Here is a 23,049-nt window from a genome sequence, read left to right as displayed (position 1 = left end):
TGAATATCTTAAGCTTCCCGTGCCTCTCGAGGCTGGGAGACTGTAAACAATCGTATGCATAGCTGTAGGAGTCCGGGTAAACTTGTCAGGCGAGTTAGAGAGCCATCTGAGGGTTTTGGATTTAAACACTCCTAATTGCCCAGGAACTTTATTAATTGGAGCTGTAAGTTAACTCTTTGACAGAGAGAGCGAGATGGTGGTGGGGGACAGCCCCCAGTAAAGTCAGAGGTGAGAGCACAAAGCAATAAAGTAGGCAGACTCTGGTTTTTTGGGGGGTAGATGCTCGAGAATATCCGGGCGGACTCCTGAGGCTCGATCCCGCCTTTGCGTATGCCGAGCCTCCTTCTTCATGACCTTTGTCACGAGTGGAATGCCTCACCGGCTCCTGGCAGGACAGGACTGAGGGACTAAACTGAACTGATGCCTGGACCAAATTCCAGTTTAGCTACTCATAAATTAAGTAATCTGCCTTAAGGAGCTAGGCCTGGGGCTCACTCACTTGCTAATTATTATTGGTCAATTATTGTGGTTTTTGTTTGCATGTATATAGGATAATGCCCTGAGACAGTCGTTTAAAAATGCTTTGGTTAGACTTTTACATACTATTTCATTGAATCCACATAGCCCCCCAAGGTAGGTGTGTTTTACAGATGAATACATGCAGATGGTGACTGCAGCCATGAAATTAAAAGATGCTTACTCCTTGGAAGGAAAGTCATGACCAACCTAGATAGCATATTCAAAAGCAGAGACATTACTTTGCCAACAAAGGTCTGTCTAGTCAAGGCTATGGTTTTTTTCAGTGGTCATGTATGGATGTGAAAGTTTAACTGTGAAGAAAGCTGAGCGCCGAAGAATTGGTGCTTTTGAACTGTGGTGTTGGAGAGACTCTTGAGAGTCCCTTGGACTGCAAGGAGATTCAACCAGTCCATTCTAAAGGAGATCAGCCCTGGGTGTTCTTTGGAAGGAATGATGCTGAAGCTGAAACTCCAGTACTTTGGCCACCTCATGCGAAGAGTTGACTCATTGGAAAAGACTCTGATGCTGGGAGGGATTGGGGGCAGGAGGAAAAGGGGACGACAGAGGATGAGATGGCTGGATGGCATCACCAACTCGTTGGACGTGAGTTTGATGTAACTCCGGGAGTTGGTGATGGACAGGGAGGCCTGGCGTGCTGCGATTCATGGGGTCGCAGAGTCGGACACGACTGAGCGACTGAACTGAACTCAACATGTAAGACGCTAATGGACAAGTAATCACCAAGCCATTATTCCTTTTATATATGAACAATCAGGTAAGAGTTTGAAAATCTGCTCATAATAACTATCAGGTGGTGCTCGGTGAACTTTTTCAGGACGCTAAATAAAATTTTTATGAAATACTATTTTCTCGTTTGAGTCTAAAATAACTAATAGCGTAGCACTGCATTCCTTCCTTCTCTTGGTTCTCAAACCACGTATCCCAGTAAATGTATATGCAAACTCTCGTCAGATGGGTGACCAGCCTTCGAACACAGGGAAACTGGCCCGCTTTGTGAGGCCGCCGCAGCCTCCCGCTCGGCCGCAGCTCCTACCTCCGGGCTGCCCCCGAAGCCCGAACTGAGAAGGATCCGCTCGCACGGCGGCAGTGAGGAGTCCTGGGGGCCGAGAGCCCCCACGCTTCCCGCCCGCGCATATTCATTCCGTCTGTCTCTGACTCGGGCCCGAGCAGCCACCCGGCCCTCAGAGACCTCTCAGGCCTCTGCGCTCTCCGGCTCCGCCGGACTAGCAGTCACGCGCAACCCGCCCTCAGGCGCTCGGAAGCAGGCCGCCCCGTCCGGGCCAGGCCCGCAGGGGCCAGGCTGGAGCTTGGGGCCGGGCTACTGCCGACTCACACCCTGCGCGGAGTCGGCCCACCCGCGGCCACCGACCCGCAGGCCGCGCGCCGCTGCCGCCCGCCAATCCCAGCTGACGCGCGTCAGCCTGCCGGCTTCTGCCCCGGAAGCGCCGGGGCGAGCGGGGGCGGGGCGGGGAGGGGCGGGGCTCTGCTCGCCCCCCGGACGACGTACGGCCTTCCAATAGGTGGCTGCCGTCCGCGCCGGGCGCCCATTGGCCGAGGGGGCTTCGGCGGGCGGGGCCGAAGGGAGCGGCACGAGTCGACCCCGGGCGCCTGGTCGCGTCTTGGTCCGAGGAGCGCCCTAAGGTGAGTGGCGGAGTCGAGGCGGGGGCTGAGGGGCGGCGGGGCGTCCTCCTGGGGCTGTCCCGGCAGGGGCCTCGGGAAAGGCAGGCTGCGTCCGGGGGGGACACCCTGGAGGGACCGGGCTCTGCACCCGCTCCGCCCGCTCCCCGGCGCTCGGGCGCCGACAGGCACCTTGTGTGTTAAATGCGGGAGCGGCAGCGAGCGCCCCAGGGCCGAGCGAGGCTCTCTGAGGGCGCCCCTGCGGCGGACAGCGTTCCCGCGTCCCCGTCGGTGCACGGACGCCGAAAGGTGCGCGCCTTCACGCCGGGCGTCGGCGGAGACACTAAGGGGCAGTGTTTTCCGAGTGCTCATTGTGTTCCAAATTCGGTACTAAAAGTATTAATTCGGAATTCCTCAATAAATTAATGGTGCTGCTGTCCCCAAATTGCAACTAGGAAAGATTACCTGACATTTTTTAGGTTCAAGAGCCTAGACAAAACACAGCAAATTCAACATGATGTCACGTTTTTAACGTAGAGGCTCTTGCAGCCTGTAATCAGCTTCCAGTGTTTTACAAAGTAGCCCTTTAATCTCTGAAGGCAGAGGTCATGGGTTGGAATTCTTGCTCCATCACTTACTGGCTGTGTGATCTTGGACAAGAGACAATCTCCGTATTGATACTTTCTGTAAAATAAAGATAATAGTAGGGAAGGCTCTTAAGGTTATTTATGAGGACTAAATGAAAGAATACAGTTTAAAGTGGCCAGAAAGATTGATCATGTAGTAAATAATAAATGTTAGCCATTATTTTTTTTTAATAAAGGATTAGAGTATTAGGAGCTTGAATATTACTTGGACTCAAAGCTGTGACATTGTTAGAATTTAATGTTAACTTTTGTACAAGTCTCACTGGTGTTGTAAACTGTGTCCTAAAATAAGCCAAGTGAAAGTCGCTCAGTCGTGTCCCCGACTCTTTCCGACCACATGGATAGTCCACGGAATTCTCCAGGTCAGAATACTGAAATGAGAAGCCTTTCCCTTCTCCAAGGGATCTTCCCAACCCAGGATCAAACCAGGTCTCCTGCATTGCAGGCAGATTCTTTACCAGCTGAGCCACAAGGGAAGCCCAAGAATACTGGAGTGGGTAGGCTCTCCCTTCTCCAGTGGATTTTCCTGACTCAGGAATCCAACCCGGATCTCCTGCTTTGCAGGTGGATTCTTTACCAACTGAGCTGTGAAAAGTGAAAGTTAAAGTCGCTCAGTTACCTCCTATTGTTTACGACCCCATGGACTGTATAGGCATGGAATTCTCTAGGCCAGAATACTGGAGTGGGTAGCCTTTCCTTTCTCCAGGGTTTCTTCCCAACCCAGGGATGGAACCCAGGTCTCCTGCATTGCAGGTGGATTCTTTACCAGCTGAGCCACAAGGGAAGCCCCTAGAATAAGCCAAAGTGAACACTGAATCAGAGGTGTATCCATCACATTGCAGGAGGCTTCCTTCCCTGTTGTATTCGTGCTAGAGCTAGTCTCAAAAATGAGAAACTGTTGTACTTGAATAATTGGAAATTATTCTGAATTACTAATTCAGAATTGATCAGAAATTAAGCATTTGCTGAAATTTTTATGTTAGATAGAAAATATAATTTAATTTACATGGCCTTGGTTTGTACAACTTGGGGAAAATCTATGGAATGTTAAATTTAAGCTGTTCACATAAATGAAACCCACATCAATCAGGTAATGGAAGGTAAAGCAATTCTGATATGAACTTCTTTAATAGGTGAATTCTGACTTAACATACTACATAAGTACAAACAGATTTTTATGGCATTCACTTTTCTTTAAAGGTTAAAATGTTTATTATGTTCCATATATGACTTCCCTTGTAGCTCAGTTGGTAAAGAATCTGCCTGCAGTGCAGGAGACCTGGGTTCGATCCCTGGGTTGGGAAGATCCCCTGGAGAAGAAATGGCAACCCACTCCAGTATCCTTGCTTGGAAAATCTCATGGACAGAGAAGCCTGGTGGGCTGCAGTCTATGGGGTCTCAAAGAGTCGGGCACGACTGAGCGACTAACACTTACTTATTATGTTCCATATATAATTGAAACCTATGGCCATTTCACTGATGTTTGACAAAAATTGATATTGTATTGGTCAAAGACTGATGCTGACAGAAGGCCTCAAGAAAATGTTTAACTTGTAAAGGCTGCCCACTCTATGATGGGAGCCACTGTCTACACTAGTGACCACTTTAAAAACATAAATATGGAAAACGTGAGCAAAAAGATTGGTAGCTCAGGTAATAAAGACTCTGACTGCAATGCATGAGACCTGGGTTGGATCCCTGGGTTGGGAAGATCCCCTGGAGTAGGAAATGGCAACTCACTCCAGTATTCTTGCCTGGAGAATTCCATTGACAGAGGAGCCTGGTGGCCTACAGTCCATGGGGTCACAAGAGTCAGATACCACAGCAGCTAACAGAAGGAAAAAATATAGACAGACATTACTTAGCACTTGGCTGAAGCTGAAACTCCAGTACTTTGGCCACCTGATGTGAAGAACTGACTCATTGGAAAAGACCCTGATGCTGGGAGAGATTGAGGGCAGAAGGAGAAAAGGACGCCAGAGGATGAGATGGTTGGATGGCATCACCGACTTGATGGACATGAGTTTGAGCAAGCTCCAGGAGTTGGTGATGGACAGGGAGGCCTGGCATGCTGCAGTCCATGGGGTTGCAAAGAGTCGGACATGACTGAGCCATTGAACTGAACTGGTTATAAAACTGTTAAGAGTATATAACTTTTTATATGGAGCTGTTAGATTCTGGTGCAGTTGTAGTTTCTGTTTTCTCTGATGTATAACAGTTGGAGTTTGAGAGTTTATTATAAGGTCAAGTTAGGTTAGTCGGAGAAGGCAATGGCACCCTACTCCAGTACTCTTGCCTGGAAAATCCCATGGACAGAGGAGCCTGGTAGGCTGCAGTCCATGGGGTCGCTAGGAATCGGATATGACTGAGCAACTTCACTTTCATGCATTGGAGAAGGAAATGGCAACCCCCTCCAGTATTCTTGCCTGGAGAATCCCAGCGACGGGGGAGCCTGGTGGGCTGCCGTCTATAGTGTCTCACAAAGTCCGACACGACTGAAGTGACTTAGCAGCAGTAGCAGCAAGGTTAGTAAGAGGAATTCAGAATGGTATTCAAAACATTTCGTGACATTCTCCACAGGCAGAGATTGGAATAGGGCATATTGTGTTTTTTTTTTTTTTTTTTTCAATTAATGTGAATGTCCTCTTGTGTTAGGAAAGCCTCAAGACCTTGATAAGCCCAGTGTTGTTCCCCAACCCCCACCCCACCTTGGTCCATGAGAGATGCTCTGTATTACCTGTCCACACAAATGATCAGTTTAAAAAATAACTGTTACTCCCTTTTGGATTTAATCTTGATGAAGAAAATCCATGCAAGAGTTAACTGCCTGGTTAAATACTTCATGAGACTAGAAGAGAGATTTCCCAAGTTTATACTTAAACTTTCTTTTCTTCCTTTTCTACCTCCTCCACCACACCTAAAGAGGCCGGTTATCAGGAGTTTTTCACATTGAGGGGGAGCTGATGTAGTCTTAAGGGGGTGTCCAGGAGAGAAGAGTAGAAATTAGACAGTGGGCTTGGAAACGGACCCATAAGCCACATTAAGGAATGTGAACTTTATATTATACAGTAGGAGTGAATGATAACTAACGTAACCACCGTAAAAATTCAGATTCTCATCTTTATAGGTAGTTTTTTATTGCTTACTTTTTGTGTGCTAGATTTGCATAAATACAGTATGGTTTATGCTAACGGTAGCTTTCCACTTCACCTTTGATTTCTATCAAAGAGTTTTGAAAATAGTTTTATCTGCCTGACAGAAATCTGGTAGGTGACCCTTGGATTTAAAGAATATTGTTTAATCAGCATGATCCCTGTAATAGATAAGTTAAATTTCCTTTGTAAGTCCTCTCAAGAACTTGTGTTTGTTTATAACATATGCTTTAATAAGGTCATTGTACTGGCTGTCAAGTTAGCAGTGTCTTGAGTGGAAAGAGGATCTATTCTTGACTCAGACTTTTTGAATCAGCTCATCCACTTTTAGTCTGTGGTTAGGATCTATAATTACTAAATATTTTGCACACTTTCACAGATCCTAAGTTTTGTATTATTGAATTTTCTCTATATACTTTTCCATGTTTCTGAAGGGATGTGCTGTGCTTAGTCGCTCAGTTGTGTCCAACTCTTTGAGACCCCATGGACTGTAGCCCGCCAGGCTCCTCCGTCCATGGGATTCTCCAGGCAAGAATACTGGAGTGGGTTGCCATTCCCTCCTCCAGGGGATCTTCCCAACCCAGGGATCAAACCCAGGTCTCCCACGTTTCAGGCAGATTCTTTACCCATTTAGCCACCACAGAAGCCCTCTGAAGATATATGCCACCCCAAAATATCCTACTTCAGAAAAGAGGTTACTTTGAGCTGAAGGCAATTAAGAAGCAGCAAAAGCAGAAAGAACTATTTTTCCTTCCACTATCTGCCTAAAAGTAGGACATAAATTTCCTTTTGGGAAGGACTGACTTCTCTCCTGTACCAGGAGAATAACTGCTATCATTGGCGACAGAAATTTGGCACTGAGATGGTCTACACAGTGAAACTTTACTAAAATAGCCTTTATCTTTTATTATTCTTCCTCATATATTTATTTTGCCATAATTTACCACCCCTAGAAGCTCAAACCCCCTTTCCCTTGTCTTGTCATTTTTCTGCAGTTTATCACCCTTTTTTAAAATGGTGTATAAACTCCACATGTAACTGCTTCTCTTTGCACATAGAAATTAAATATTGTCATCAAGTACATTTTGTTTGCGTTTTTTTCTGTTTATCTTTTGTCAGTTTAGTTTGCAGATCTCAGGATAGATCATCAGAGAATAGAGAAGAAGCTTTTTTTCCTTTCCTGAACTTCTGTATCATTTTCATGTTTTATCATGTTTAATGGCTTTTATGCTCTGGTTTGTGCTGTTTAAATATTACCTATAGCACTGACTTATTTTTGTCACTTTAGTTTTCAGATTAGTGGTTGTCACTCCTGACTGCATAACAGAATGATCTCTGAGGCTTTTTAAAGGACCTAGTTTTCTGGGGCCTGTTCCAGAACAGACCCACTGAATCAGACTATCTGGCTGAGGTCCATGAAATCTAATATCCAAAATCAGTGTCACAGAAAACCAGAGGCAAACACACATTAGAGTGGAAAGGCAAATCTTATTCAATGACTGTTGCAATAGTGGAAAAGAGACCTTGGGATAGAACTAGGCTTCATTCTGAATACAGCAAGGGCAAATGGGGGTGGATAGCCAGGGAGCAAGGTGGGTGTCAGTGAATAAAAAACTACTAAGGGGTATTGCCCTAAAGCAACTTGGCAGGATTCTTGCTAAAGGCAGGCTAGGGTGATAAGATTGAAAGTGGGATAAGGAAGTTTGAGGGTAGGGGATTTCATTCAACTGACTCAGCAGGACTCTTGCGGAAACTGGACTATGGGGTCCAAGGACAGGCCCAAGAGCTGGCATGTGTGCTGCCCAGTCGTGTCCGACTCTTTGCGAACCTGCGGACTGTAGTCCGCCAGGCTTCTCAGTCCATGGGATTCTCCAGGTAAGAAGACTGGAGGGGTTGCCATGCCCTCCTCAAGGGGAATCTTCCTGACCCAGGGATCAAACCCGCATCTCTTACATCTGCATTGCAGGTGGATTCTTTACCACTAAGCCACCAGCTTCCCAAGGGCTAGGCCTCATCGCGAAGAGATCTCAGAGGAGCCTGACCAAGGAGAGAGTCTTTGTCAGCATCAACAACTACTGCAAATTATAGCAAGGTAATTCTGATATGTGCATCTGTGATGAGAACTGCATCCTTATTCCCACAGAGGTGTGAGCCTTGATACTCCATTTAGATCTTTTCCAGCAGTAACTTCGTGATTTGTAAATGGACAGCTTTCTCCAAGGCCTTTTCTTCCTTAGCCTTTTACTGGAGAGTATCATGGCACCAAAAGGAGAGAAGTTAGTTAATTCATGTTCTGAAGCAAATACACTTCAATAAATATTAAGGGCCTGCTGTGTTTCAGACAGTGTTCTATTTGGTGGGGATATAGTAGTTAAAAAGCAGACATGGGCCCACCCCTCTATTAGTAAGGGACATGGTAGTCAAAGAGTAGAGTATAATGTGTGTGTGTTCAGTCGTGTCTGATTCTTTATGACCCCATGGACCGTAAACTGCCAGGCTCCTCTGTCTGTGGGATTTCCCAGGCAAGAATATTAGAGTGGGTTGCCATTTTCTTCTCCAGGGGATCTTCCTGACACAGAGATCGAACTCAGGTCTCTTGTGTCTCCTGCATTGGCAGGTGGATTGTTTACCACTGAGCCACCTGGGAAACCCAGAATATAGTATATCAGTAAGTAAACAAGTTAGTTTCACATAGTGATACACTATGCAGAAAATAAAAGAAGGGTATTCTAGTGATTTGGGGAATGTTGTGTTAAGGATAGGAGGTTTAAACTGAAATTGTTACTGCAGGCTGTTACGAGTCACGCTCAGATTTGGGATCTAGTAATCCAGGCAGAGAAGTAATGGCAAGTACAAAGGCCCAGAGTCAGTGACGAGCTGGACAGGAAGAAAACCAGTAGGAGAGGAGCGCTGAAGGCAGTGGTGTGTGGTGAACCTCCTGATATCTATGGGGGTGATTCTAAGGCTTTTAATCTTCAGCAGCTGGCTCAATTATCATTTTAATAGTAAAATTAGTAAGACATGTAAGACTGAGGCAGATTGAAGGAAGCCTGGAGAATGAAGAGATGCCCATTAGGCATGAAGCTGTAAATAGGCTTTTGGAGCTGGGACTTTGGATCTGTGTTTGTGTGTGTGTGTGTATCCGTTTTTCCCTTCGTGTGTGTGTCTGTCTGTTTTTTTCCCTCCCTTCCTCTTCTTTCCACTTGGGCCTTTGCACACAGCAGCCTCAGGGTAACTGCATTCCTTGTGTGCTTGCTTGTTTATCAGAGGCTCCTGGAGTGATCATTCTCAGAGACATCCAGAGATTGCATGGACTTCTTTAAGCTAGCTGCAGAAGCCATGCAGTGTCACAGACTCATCAGAGAATCTGTAGCAATGTTCTACAATGATTACATTATAGAATCCCTCATTATTTTCTTTCAAGTTTAGTTATCATTTCCCTTTCAAAGTATTGCTGAACGATAACTTTTCTTTGCAACTATTAAACATTCCTCTTTATATAGTTAAATTATTGCCTTAAAACTATGAACCACTTATTTATGCTGTATTGGTAGCTCAAAGGTCTTCATATCACCTCTTTTGTTACACAGATACCTCACTGAATCGTGTGACACTTCATCAAATAAAATATTGAAGTCAGTAGAATTCTTGAGACTTTTGAAATTCTTTGGAGGTCTCTAGCCCTATCTCCCCACTCCCCCAGCCCTATCCTTAAAAGATGTAAGATGTTTCCATTTGCGTTTGTCATTTATTTGCTAGAATGAGTGCTATACCTGTTGGATGGTAAAATGAAAATTTTCAGTTGCTAAAACTCTAAGGACTTTTAAAAGAGTTTATACCTTGTATGTTATTTTTGTGTTTTGGAAAGAGCAGTTTTTTTTTTTTTTTTTTTAAGTTACTTGAGTTTTTTAATTTATTCCTTTTGGTTCAATTCTATTAGAAAAGGAAATAGGATTATATCTTCTTTTTTATATGAGGATTTTAATAACACAAGATATATGATTCTTATCCCTTTGTGTTCCACATCCTGGAATCTTTGAGGAAGGAGCCATGCACAGGGATTCTGATTACTGACTTGGGGTGAGGTCCATATGTAGGTGTCTCTACAGCTCCCGGAGGATTTTTTTTATGATGTCAGATTTGAGACCTCCCTCCTTCATCTGCTGGATCTAACTCTGGTATTTGCTGATGATAATCTTAGTCTCTGTAACAGGAAAAACAAATGGAAGCCCTGCCTGATGCAGCTGTTTTGGCGACTAGACTTAAAAACACTCTTATCCAGTACCACAACCTTGAAGATGAAAAGTGGCGAGTTGCTAAGAAGACGGTAAATTAATTAAATTATTTGTGTTTGGGGTCTGTCTTCTAATGAGCTGGTGGATGACTTTCCAAATGGTATAGAAAAATATAGACCACACTTTAGATGACTGTGCAGGATAGATGAATGGGTCAGTAAAGCTGGTGGTTTCATAGCTCACAGAGGAGGAACAGCAATCCTGCACTACTGTCGTTAGCTCTTCAGATAATGGACACAAGAACAGACTCATGGCAACAAGATTGTAAAGAGCAGCCTCTCAGGTCAATAAATAAAACATGTCATCGTCAATTTAAGAAAGGAAAGCATAGTAATTGATAGTTTGAAATCATTTCAGATATTTTAACAAGCCTGTGAGGATGGTCCATTAGTATTCTTTTTTTCACCAGTATGACTTACCCAAACTGTCACATAGTTGAGTGTTGACAGAGCCAACCCTAGAAACCAGGACTCTTCCATTTAAGTGCTTTAGCTATTCTGATATTCAGAATTTCTTATGAGATGATCTGGAAAAAAATGTCGGGACTGATTCAGGGTAGTACTGTCATCACAGATGTGAATTACTTAATTTTAAAAAGATACATGAGCAAATTCAGAATTATATATTTAACATTTCTATTATCTTAGATTAAATTCTTCAGTAATGGTAAATAGATAAGATTGTAATAACGCAGATAATGGCCAGTGAGAGTGCCATCACCAGATCTTAGTGTTTGGGTGTCTTTAAGCTACTGAAAAACCTTTTTCTAGGGGTCTGTAATTTAAGTAAGATGTGTGGTACTTTAGGATACAGAAAAAATTCAGATATGAATTATATGATGGTATGAGTGACTTGTATGTATTTCTTTGAATGTTTGCTTATGTTATATTTTCATGCAAAGCTAATGCTGTAGACTTTATGAAATTGTCAGTTTTATATCCAGGTTGCCACCTATAGTTTATCCCTATACACTGTTTTTATTTTTATAGAAAGATGTAACAATTTGGAGGAAACCTTCAGAAGAATTTAATGGATATCTGTAAGTAATTCTTGTAGTTTTATATAGCTCTTAAGATACTGCTAAACTTCAAATGTATATACACATATACTCATGATCGCTAAATGATCATTGCCAGTAAAGTTTGGCTTTTGCTTTTAAGATTTTAAACTTTGTGAGAAGAAAATCACATTATGCATTCAAAGCTTTAAAATGTCTGTGTCCCTGGTGAATAGAGTTGGTTGTTTTGGGAATCGTAAATGATGGTATAGCTGATAAAATCTTAATTTCTTACTGTGGTATATAAAATACTTCTAATATTCTTTTGCATTTATTCAGTACTGTAGCATATTTTGCTCTAAGAATTTGTATTGAAGAAATAATTGGAAATTAATAATTATTTAAGTACTTGTCTCTTCTGTCACATTACTTAAAACATTAAAAATTATAAACAACCTGAATAATCAATAGTTAAGGAATGATTAAATTATAAAATGTGCTATTTTACAATCTTTAGAAACCATATTTTCAGATGTTATTTAAAAACATAAAAAATGTTAAAGATATAATGAAAAATGAATACAGCAGAGTACTAAACTGTATGTAGCACAGTCATAGGTTGACTTGAACTATGTTTTTATATTAAAATGTTTTTATTTAACACAAAAGTATATACCTCTAGATGGCAGTTTTATGTGTGATTTTTGTTTATTTATTTTTGGCATATAGTAGAGTACGAATTATGTCTTTAACCAGTAAAAAAATATATATTGTTTTTTAAAGCCAGTGCAGATAGGTGCCTTGTGTAATTGGAGTGGGATATTCATATTCTGGGGGCTTGGGACTTTTTAAAATGAAACTATTGACCACACTTTCTACATACAGAATGTTTTGAAGTGTATCACCAAAGATGCATTTCCAGAAAGGTAAGTTGTACAGTATTTATGAGAAGGACAGGGACACTAGAGTTGGATTAAACACTGTAAGCAAGTGTGGAAGTTAACCCTTTCGATCAGTAACTCCCCGCAGGGGCTGAAAAAGTTTAAAAGTGGCTGGGGGCACTGTGCTCAGTGATAAAAACTCACAGAAGAGCTGATACCTGGGCTGAGCCAGAAAGAACAGACAGGTGTTTCTTAGGGAATGAGGCAGAGAGAACTGCACTCAGTCACATTAACACAGATGGCTTCCAGGTAGATGGGAAACACTGAGACAGTTTGTTTACAGAATTTAGGCTTCCTTGTTGTCTCAGACAGTACAGAATCTGCCTGCAATGCAGGAGACATGGGTTCGATCCCTGGGTCAGGAAGATCCCCTGGAGAAGAGAATGGCAACCCATTCCTGTATTCTTGACTGGAGAACTCCATGGACAGAGGAGCCTGGTGGGTTACAGTCCAAGGGTCACAAAGAGTCGAACACGACTGAGCGACTGACTTTTTTTTACAGAAATTCAAGTTGTGTTTATATAGTTGGAACATAAAGTATGGGAATGAGGAGAGCACGTCTGAAGGACTTTTGAATTCTTAAACCAAGGAGTTCAGTTTTGTATTTATCCTCTGCTCAACCCAACCCTCCCAGGTCCTCAAAGGATTTTGTATTTATTATGGTAACAGTTGTGAGAGACAGATATGAGCGTAGAAAGTTTAGAGAAGAGCTTGTATCCTGGGAGACCACGGCTGGCTTCTTAAAGTGTCCCTATGATTGTATACAAAGTTTTCTGACAATGTATATTCCTGGGAAGAGATCTGTGGCTTTTTTCAGATTCTTAGAGTTATATGATCAGAAGAGCTAGAATCTCATGCAGTATTGAGTTGGACACAGAGTTCCCAAAGTAAGGACACGGCAGGGGAGCTGAAAAGGACAAATGGACTTGAAAGAGATCTGATGGTGATGGTGGCGTAATGATGACAGTGGTGATGATAACTAACATCTGTCGAAACCCACATGTTGTTCTGTGCACTTAATGTTTAGAAAGTCATCTTGATAAAACATGGTGACTTTCTAGTTCTGACTGTTGGAATGGGGTTAAGAGAAAAAGAAGTGTTGAAGTTGAAACCCAGATTTCTAATTTGGGTGCCTGAATTAATTTGTATTACCCACCCCTACCCTCTACCCTCATCCCAAGTTAGAGAACCTAGGCGAAAGAGCAGATTTAGGATGGAGGGTAATATAAGCTTGAGCTTGAGATATTTGCAAACTGATAAAAAGCTTCAGATGCTTAAAAAAGAGAAAAAAGCCCTCCCAAAACAATGCTAGTTAGAGCCAGTCTGTCTCTTTTTCCTTTCTTTCTCACAGGTAACTACTGTCTTGAAGTTGTAGTATTCGTGTTTCATACTTGGGCCATATACATGTGTGTGTTTCTTTTAGTAATACGTTGTAATTGTTCCTGTTCGATGCTGTTTCAGTTTGCCCATGCTGCTGCATGCTGATCTGTGCTTCAGTTCTATATTCATGTACCACAGTGTGTTCATCTGTGTTTGCAAATTTGCCTACTGATAAATTTTTAGGTTGTTGTCAATTCTTCTCTATAGTATGCTTCTTGGTACACGTCTCCTTCTGCGCCTGTGTATCATTTTCTTGGGTATGTACCTGTTGTCAAACTGTTCTGTAAAGCAGTGATAGCACTTTGAGAGATGTCATTTTCTTCCATTCTACACTTATTATTAACTTCTTAATCTCTGGCAGGATGGTATCTTGGCTAGTAATTATTTAACTATGAGTGATATTGAGCATCTTTTCTAGGTTTATTGATCTTTCAGGTCACTCTTGTCCTTTGTCCGTCTTTTCTTTGGATTGTCTTTATCTCGTTTTTTGAACAATGGTTCCAACAAAGGTCGTCTAGTCAAGGCTGTGGTTTTTCCAGTAGTCAGTATAGATGTGAGAGTCGAACTATAAAGAAAGCTGAGTACCGAAGAATTGATGCTTTTGAACTGTGGTGTTGGAGAAGATTCCTGAGAGTCCCTTGGACTGCAAGGAGATCCAACCAGTCCATTCTGAAGGAGATCAGCCCTGGATATTCATTGGAAGGACTGATGCTGAAACTCCAATACTTTGGCCACCTGATGTGAAGAACTGACTCATTGGAAAAGACCCTGATTCCAGGAAAAGATTGAAGGCGGGAGGAGAAGGGGATGACAGAGGATGAGATGGTTGGATGGCATCACTGAATCAATGGACATGAGTTTGAGTAAACTCTGGGAGTTGGTGATGGACAAGGAGGCCTGGTGTGCTGCATCCATGGGGTCACAAAGAGTCGGACATGACCGAGCAACTGAACTGAACTGAACTGAACTGAATTATATATCTTCTATAATAAGTATGTGCTGTGCTGTGCTAAGTCACTTCAGTCATGTCCAGCTCTTTGCAACCTTATGGACTGTAGCCCATCAGTCTCCTCAGTCCGTGGGGTTCTCCTGGCAAGAATACTGGAATGGGTTGCTGTGCCCTGCTCTAGGGGATCTTTCTGACCCGGGGATCAAGCCTTCATCTCTAAAGTCTCCTGCACTGGGTGCAGGCTCTTTACCACTAGCACCACCTGTTATGGGCTTCCCTGGTGGTTCAGACGGTAAAGAATCTGTCTGCAATGCAGGAGACCCACGTTTGATCCCTGGGTCAGGAATATCCCCTGGAGAAGGAAATGGCAATTCACTCCAGTATTCTTGCCTGGATAATCCCATGGACAGAGAAGCCTGGCAGGCTCCAGTCCATAGGGTCACAAAGAGTTGGACACAGCTGAGCAACTGCTGCTGCTAAGTCGCTTCAGTCGTGTCCGACTCTCTGCGACCCCATAGACGTCCCCTGTCCCTGGGATTCTCCAGGCAAGAACACTGGAGTGGATTGCCATTTCCTTCTCCATGAGCAACTAAGAAGCAGCATCTAAGTACATGTGTGTTACACTTATATTCTTCCAGTCTGTGACTAGTTTTTAAAGAAATTACTTATTTTGTCATTTGTAGTATGCAAGTTTTTAGTTTTAATCATCTTGTGTTATTTCTGTTTTATGCATTCAAATAATCTTCCTGTATCCTGAGGTTACAAAGATAGTAACTTACATAATTTTCTCAAAGTTTAAAAATTTTACCTTTTATATAGTGGTATTTAGTCTATCTGGAATTGTCTTGACTGATATGAAGCAAGAATTCAGATTTATTTTCTCTATTAGGATAACTATTGTATCCATACACCATTTATGAAATAGTACATCTTTTTCCTACTGATATGGACTGTCACCTTTGAAATATGTTAAGTTCTGCTATTATTCATGAGTCAGTCCTCGGTGTTCTATTCCTGGGTGACCTATTTTTCCATTCCTAATAAAAAGTTTTTGAAAGTCAGGCTAAAACATGGATATACTAATACCATGTTAGAGCGTATCTTGAGAAAAGAACAGCATAGAAAGTAATGAAGCATTACGGTGTTCTGCAGACTATTCTTGGCTACACCATAACATGAAGGTACTTACTATGTTCATAATGCAGAAGATAGCCTTCAGATCTCCTATTAGATCTTTAGAATACATTCTGATGGAATAATTGATAGAACCTATTTATCAGACAAGTTGTAAGGATTTACTCTTTTAGAAAAATCTTCACTAAATTTCACTTTTTTTGAAGTGAACTGTGAACTCTGAGAGCATACTGAAATTTTTCATTCCAATAGCATTTGACTTTAATATTTTTTCTCCAGCTTCAAAGCCCAAGGTGTGATAGACGACCTTGTCAATAGTGTAATAGACCATATACGCCCAGGTCCCTGTCGCTTGGATTGGGACAGCTTAATGACCTCTTTGGATATTTTGGAGCACTTTGAAGAGGTATTTGTTTTGAAACATTACTTCAGATTGTGTGTGTGTCTGTGTGTGTCGTGTGTGAGACTGTGTGTGCGCGAGTGCTCAAGTGCACGTGAACGTGTATGCGCGCTTGCATCCACTATTATATTCATTGCTTTGAGACTAAGTAGTCATGGCAAAGAGCTCTAATGAGTGTTAGAACTGAGTTTGTTTTTTGCAATAGCTTTATCCTTTCTGCTTGAGAAAATTATGTCTTTGATTGTAAAACTTTGAGGTTCTGAAATCTAAAATTCTGAAGATACCACCATCATATTCAGTTTTCTAGGTAATAGTATGTAGGTTTTCCATTAATATTAAGCCAAGATCAAAGAAAAAAATGCCGCCTTTGGTATTAAAGAAGTAGGTAACCAAAGTGGCTTTTTCTGTTTTATTAATTCATTTCTTGCCATGTTTTAATCAAAGTACTTGTGGATTTTATCTTACACATCTACAGTCTACACTGCCTGCTTCCACTTATCATATAGCATACGAGGTGCTGTTTTGAAAGAGAGATTTGGATTATGGGTAACTTACCTCTGCACTTTGATTGTATATCCTGCACATGTCCATATAGAACAGTGAGATACAGAATAGATTTCTAAATCTGTCAGAATCACTATAAGAAATGCTGTTAGTAATCATTATAACACATTTTAGTGAGTGTTAGTGTTTTACTGCATTGGAGAAGGAAATGGCAACCCACTCCAGTGTTCTTGCCTGGAGAATCCCAGGGACGGGAGAGCCTGGTGGGCTGCCGTCTATGGGGTCGCACAGAGTTGGACACGACTGGAGTGACTTAGCAGCAGCAGTGTTTTACTACAGGTTAACTTATGTGAGTCTGCGTCTGTATTTCCTGCAGCACTAACAGCTGTTTGCTGTCCTCTTTCAGAACTGCTGTGTGATGCGTTATACAACTGCGGGTCAGCTTTGGAATATAATCTCCCCAAGAGAGTTTGTTGACTTCTCCTATACTGTGGGCTATAAAGAAGGGCTTTTATCCTGTGGTAAATGTCTCAAAACCTCTTACTTTCTCTCAGTTTGTTTTAAATTTTGAGTTTTCTAGGCTGGATATTTCTTTCTACACAAGATATATTTTCAGCCTTCATGGTTGTTTTATAATCAATAAGCTTGGTTTGCAAATGCTAAACCTTAGGGATGAAAGTAACAATATCAGAAAGGGTTTTGCAGTCTTTCTGATGAGTTTTTGTTCCCCATTACATAGTACCCTTCATCCCACAGCTAACAAATATGGGTCACATGACTGCCTCCAAGAAAGGGGTCTTGTCAGTGGGTTTCCTTCTAAGTCACTCTCAAGAAATAGCTTCTTGGTCATATACTCTAAAAAAATATGCTCGGCATGTGCTAGAATATTTTTCCTTCCTTGATCTGTGTAGTAATTTTCTTTTCAAAATTAAAAATACTATTAGAAGGCTCATGCTTTTGAAAATATATCTGTAGGTAAACTAATGTTTTTGTATGAACAGTGTATATTTGAGTTGGCAGTTTTAGGTACACATCTACCTGTTTACTCTCAGTCATCAGAGCCAGGTTGGATGTGGCGGTGCCTGTGGGAGCAAGGGTGGCACCGCAGGTTTGATTCTCGGTGCCTGGGGCCCACTGCGACGGGAAGGTGCATGTTTTCCAGGGAGTTACCAAGATGACATGCCGTTTATTCTGAAGGGATTAGAACTTTCCCTATTATACATCTACCAGGCTCTGTCAGAATTCTACTTGGTAATTATCTTTTTCATTCTTCCACGGTCACTCTTGGGGCTTAATTTTCATCTACATGGATAAGAATGTTTAAATAAGCAATCTGATAATATTTTTAATGAGAGTTTTAGATTAATGTCAGTCATTGCTATTAATAATCTTATTTTAAATTGCCTTGTAGGGATAAGTCTTGACTGGAGTGAAAAGAGATCAGAATTTGTTCGTGGATATAACCATCCCTGTGGTTGGTTTTGTGTTCCTCTTAAAGAGAGTCCAAGCCGGAGTCTTTTGACAGGCTATATTCAGACGGATCTGCGTGGAATGATTCCCCAGTCTGCAGTAGATACAGCTATGGCAAGCACTTTAATCAACTTCTATGGTGATTTACAAAAAGCCTTACAAAAAGCATAATTTGCTTAAACTTACAGTAGTAGTATATTCTCCAAATCAACTCCATCTCTTAGCTGCATGGCTCATAAAAAATCATCCTTCCCTCTCTTCTGTATAGCCCGTAGAAAATTTTGAGATGGTTTTGGTTTATTTTATTCAGAAAGTAAATAGCTAGCTAGAGTGAGCATCTCAGTTTCCCTAAACAGTTGTTTGCACATTGTTTGGAATGGTAGTGTGTCTAGGAATGGAGAGGATGACAGAAATTCACCAAGAAATAGATATAGGTCTTTGACATAAACTCTCAAGAAATTGAATCGTGCCTCAGTAGGAATATTTTGGCTGCTTAGAAATTAAGAGAAAGCAAAGCTTCTTGCTGGTAGGTTAAAATCACCTGTTTTAGAGCTTTATAAACATTCTGTAAAAGTTTTAACTTTGGAGGAAGTTGTATATTAATGTTTTACTATATGTATGCTCTATGAGTTTAACAATATCTTGGACTAAAGAAAAACTACTTTTCTCTATTCCTAAAGATGAACTTCACTGTTGACTTGAACGACTTTAAATATTGAAAATATCAGAAAGAAGAATAGGTCTCCTAATGCAATCAGTTTTGATACCTAGATAACTATTTTGTAGATATCTTTAAAAATATATTTGTATCTTTATGTGCTCTTATTTTGGGAGTCTTAAAAGCCTTTATGCATGAATAAGACAGTGCAAAAAAACTGCCAGATATGTGCTGGGATACCACGTTGATTGAGCAATATTCTGGGGTGTGTGAAATGGGTGGTGGTATCCAGTACTAACCAATAGAGAATCATCTTTTTAGAAAGTTAGATTCAATGAATGTTTTGTACCTGTTTGAGTTTTAAATGTGTCATTCAAATCATAAATTACTCACTGTATCATACACATTCACAATTGTGATGTAGTATAACAAATGCATTCATAGATTTATACAAATGCCTGGATGAGTCATTTTATAGCTAGAATGGACTGTAATGTGCCCTTTGGTTCTGTGGCTACATTAAATGAACATTCCTGAATGATTTTAATATTCCAAGTGCTTTTTGGCATTTGCACTGTCTGCCTAGTTTACATGTAAGTTGAGAACTTGAGGGAACTCAGTGTGTCTGTGCAAATTTTTATATTTGTGTATATGCACACATCTTGAAATCCATTTCAGTATTCAGTGTGAGTTATTTATGTGTTATTATTACTGTTCCCACTGTTTCATTTTCTCTTCTTTCTCTTGGGTTAATGTGGGATAAAGTGAGCTCTGGAAATAATATTAATATTTACTAGATAGACCTCAAAGTGGGCTTCCCTGATGGCTCAGACAGTAAAGAATCTGCCTGAAATGCAGGAAACCTGGGTTCAATCCCTGGGTCAGGAAGATCCCCTGGAGAAGGGAATGGCAACCCACTCTAGTACTCTTGCCTGGAGAATCCCATGGACAGAGGAGTCTGGTGGGCTACAGTCCATAGGGTCGCAAAGAGTTGGATACGACTGAACAGCACTTTCACTTTAGACCAGGAAAAGCACAAAAACATTATGGTTCAATTGCATGAAGGTGTGATCTGTATGTTACTTTCCTGTGTTTTCCTGAGTGTTAAATAAAGCATAACTCATAGTTCTTCAGATCCATTTGAAAACAGAAAAAGTAGAGCTGATTTATTTTTATTTTTTTGCTATTGGAGATAATGTTCAAAACAAAAGGTGGCAGTACCATTATATCCATAGTGAATAATCTCACAAATTTTAGATTAAAAATAATTCATTTCAAGGTCTGATAGAAGCAATGCAAAAAATGATCTTATATTCTTAACTTGAAATTTATTAATCACCAATGTTTTTCCAGATTGACTACCCAAATTTTTGAGTTGTTGAATTCCTCTGCTACTTCTTTTTCTTGCAATAAGGAAAGAGAACTGAGGAGTTTAACTTTCAGCTTCCCTTAGAAATTGTTAAATGTTAATTTTGACTTAATCTATTGTCTTTTATTTGGTTTTAGTAGTGTAGAGTAGGAGGTTCCTTATACTCCAGTGTTCTGTCTAGCATTGCAGAATACCAGCAGGTGTCCAATTATAGGGTGCCCAGATTGGGTAAGGTTGCAACAAGATGTATATTACTATAAGGGCTATTATTGCCTAAGCTGGGTACTGCTAAAGGCAAATAAACTGTCCACTCTAAGCTACTCCGTGTTCTCTTGGTTTTTATAACTTAAACCTTCAACTAGTGATTCCATAATCCACTCTTGAATGAGGATCCTTGCAGGTAACAGGACCCTCATGGAAAAATTCATTCACAGTGTTGAGCCATCTGATGGATTGAAGGATCATATTTGAATTACCTGCAGTTTACATACAGCTTCTGGATGGCACTTCTAGATGTGTAGCTATTACCACAGTCCAGTTTTAGAACATTTCTATCATTCAAATGATCTCTTTTACCTGTTGGTTGAATCATATATAAACAAAGTTTAGCACAGTTGTTTAGTATACAGATGATGATGAAAAAGAGCAGGTTTTGTTTGGTCTTGTACTCAAGAGTAGAAGTGTATTTGATTCTAAGCTCAAGAGCCTTGTGATAATAGGTTACATATGTTATGTCAAATACCACAGTGAGATGAAATTTAACAGTGTGGGTTGGGATTAATATTAACACATGTAATAGAATTTGATGTTTCTGTAGCCGTGCAGTAGAATAGAAAAATAATGTGAGCCATAATTGTAGATGTCATTTAAATTTTTCTAGCGGCCACATTAAAAAATTAAAAGAATCAGTGGAAGTTAATTTTAATAGTATAGTTCATTTCACTCAGCATATCCAAAATATTATCATTTCAACATGTAATTTATAAAAATCTTTTAAGATAGCTTGCATTCTTTTGTACTAATTTTTTTATTTCTGGTGTATATTTTACTAATTTGGGCTAGCCACATTTCAAGTTAATTTTAATAACTTAATAATACACAGTTCTGTATTAATCTACATATTAATTTGTTGTTCTATAAGATGTTGTAGGGAATTTCCTAGAATCACTCTCTTAAGTACAAAATCTTTTCTGGTCTCTGAAGCCTTCAGTGCTTGCTTTTAGTGTGCCCTAAGAAGTGTGAACTTCTTAACATTAGAAATAAATCAGTTAGAAATAAATATCAATTGTCAATAAAATAAAAATGATAGCCCAAAATATTTCCCTTTAAAGATAACAAACTTTTCATAGGACTGTTGATGGAATGAAAGAATATAATCTGCCTTGTGGCAATATGATTGATTATTTTCTCTGGCTTATAGCTAGTTTGTATTAGAAACACATGTATGTAGGAGATATTTGGCATAGTACTGTTTTCAGTACATACCTATTTTTTTTAGAAAGTTAGTTTCATACAAGAAGATAATTTATCATAAGTGATACTTTCACATGAATCTTTGATTATCTTTTGCATGTTAATCTTTGATTAATCCTTGAAGTTTAACAGAATACTCAGCAATAATAATTATGAGAATTTAGTGTTCTGCAGTTATGAGTAATATAAACTGCTAGCTGTTAAAGACAGATTGTTCATGTTAAAATTCTCTTCATTTTGTTGTTCACTGAGGTTGGATATATTTGACACTGTAGATTTCTATATGTAAAAATATCTCCCAGTAAAAAAATGCCTTTCTTTTCTCTCCTCCTTTCTTTTTCCTTCCTAACTGAAGAACATTTTATCATCACTCAGGTTGAATTAAATTAACATCTCAAGCTAAAAGCTCTGTAATTGAGGTTGCCTCTGGAGAAGATAGGAAACATTGCACAATGCAAACTCCTAATGTCTGTTGAGCTTTTACGTATGAGTAATTCCCTTTGATGTAGATAAAAGCTTTACCTGTTTACTTTTAAGGACACACTAGCATCATTTGAATCAGTTCTTAAAATCCAGTTTATACTATGGATATCACAACCCTATGCATAAATTAACAGAACCCAGGGAAGCAAGGAGACTTGACTTAGACCCGTGTTACTTGTCCAGTCTGTCTCCCATGTCTTTCTTCTTCAGCTTTCAGAAGGAGGGGATGGTAGGATCTGAGCTTAGAAGAAACATTAGATTAATCCCAGAGCACAGGAAATTGAAATAATATATTGTTGTTTCCAAAGATTTTACATGTATGGTTAAATAAAAATTCATTCCTTGGAATTAAATAAAAGCTGTATACCATATATAGATTTTATTTTTAAGAAGTTTGTATTTCTTTTATGAGCCAATATATAAAACTGGAACCTTTGTTAAACTAATAAGCATGTATTAATATAATAAAATGTAACTTATTAAATTTCTATGAAATATATCAATAAAATTTGTGCACACTCTTATATTGATTGTTGATACTTAGTTCCTTTAACCTTAATTGAATTTAAAGTATTAATTTATTTAGCTTCTTGAATTCTTAGAAAATTAACAGCAGGAAAATTAAGATTAATAATGCACATGCTAACCCTGCCAATGTTATATAAGTCACAATGCTGCTGAATTTTGATTTGCTGTTATATAGCAAGGATGGTGACATATTCTGCTGTTACTATAGTAACATATAGGTAAGGCTTATTGTACACATTTTTAAATAATTGTATTGATTAGCAGTTGTGATGATTTCATTTGGAGTTGAAAAAAGCTGGAAGTGACTACAAAGGAACTATTGATCTATATTGTAAGAAAGTAGTTAGAAATGCTGTGAGAAATATGCAATAGAAAATATGACTATTAAGTGGTTTAAACAAAGAGTCAGGAATTCCCTGGCAGTCTAGCAGTGGTTAGACTGTACTGTCCTTTCTGAGGGTAATCCGTGGTCGAGGAACTAAAAGTCACTCAGTTGTGTCAACTCTGCAACT

At 40.2% G+C, this 23,049-nt stretch overlaps 1 protein-coding gene across 2 annotated transcripts; it reads left to right on the top strand.

Annotated features, from left to right (window-relative positions):
• Positions 1-2,142: 2,142 nt before the first annotated feature.
• On the top strand, positions 2,143-22,533 carry STARD4 (StAR related lipid transfer domain containing 4). Of its 2 annotated transcripts, XM_059888851.1 has the most exons (7): positions 2,143-2,181; positions 7,923-8,048; positions 10,170-10,283; positions 11,241-11,290; positions 15,932-16,058; positions 16,963-17,077; positions 17,968-22,533. In XM_059888851.1, exons 3-7 carry the CDS (start codon positions 10,179-10,181, stop codon positions 18,195-18,197), a joined length of 627 nt encoding a protein of 208 aa, XP_059744834.1. In that variant the 5' UTR covers positions 2,143-2,181; positions 7,923-8,048; positions 10,170-10,178; the 3' UTR covers positions 18,198-22,533. The 2 variants fall into 2 exon arrangements, with proteins under 2 accessions (XP_059744834.1, XP_059744835.1); XM_059888852.1 differs by lacking the exons at positions 2,143-2,181; positions 7,923-8,048; positions 10,170-10,283 and adding an exon at positions 12,134-12,174 and having other exon boundaries at positions 11,249-11,290.
• The last annotated feature ends 516 nt before the right edge of the window (positions 22,534-23,049 follow it).

This window comes from Bos taurus, chromosome 7 (assembly GCF_002263795.3).
Source record: "Bos taurus isolate L1 Dominette 01449 registration number 42190680 breed Hereford chromosome 7, ARS-UCD2.0, whole genome shotgun sequence".
NCBI classification, from domain to species: Eukaryota; Metazoa; Chordata; class Mammalia; order Artiodactyla; family Bovidae; genus Bos; species Bos taurus.
This window is presented reverse-complemented; position numbering and strand designations above follow the sequence as displayed.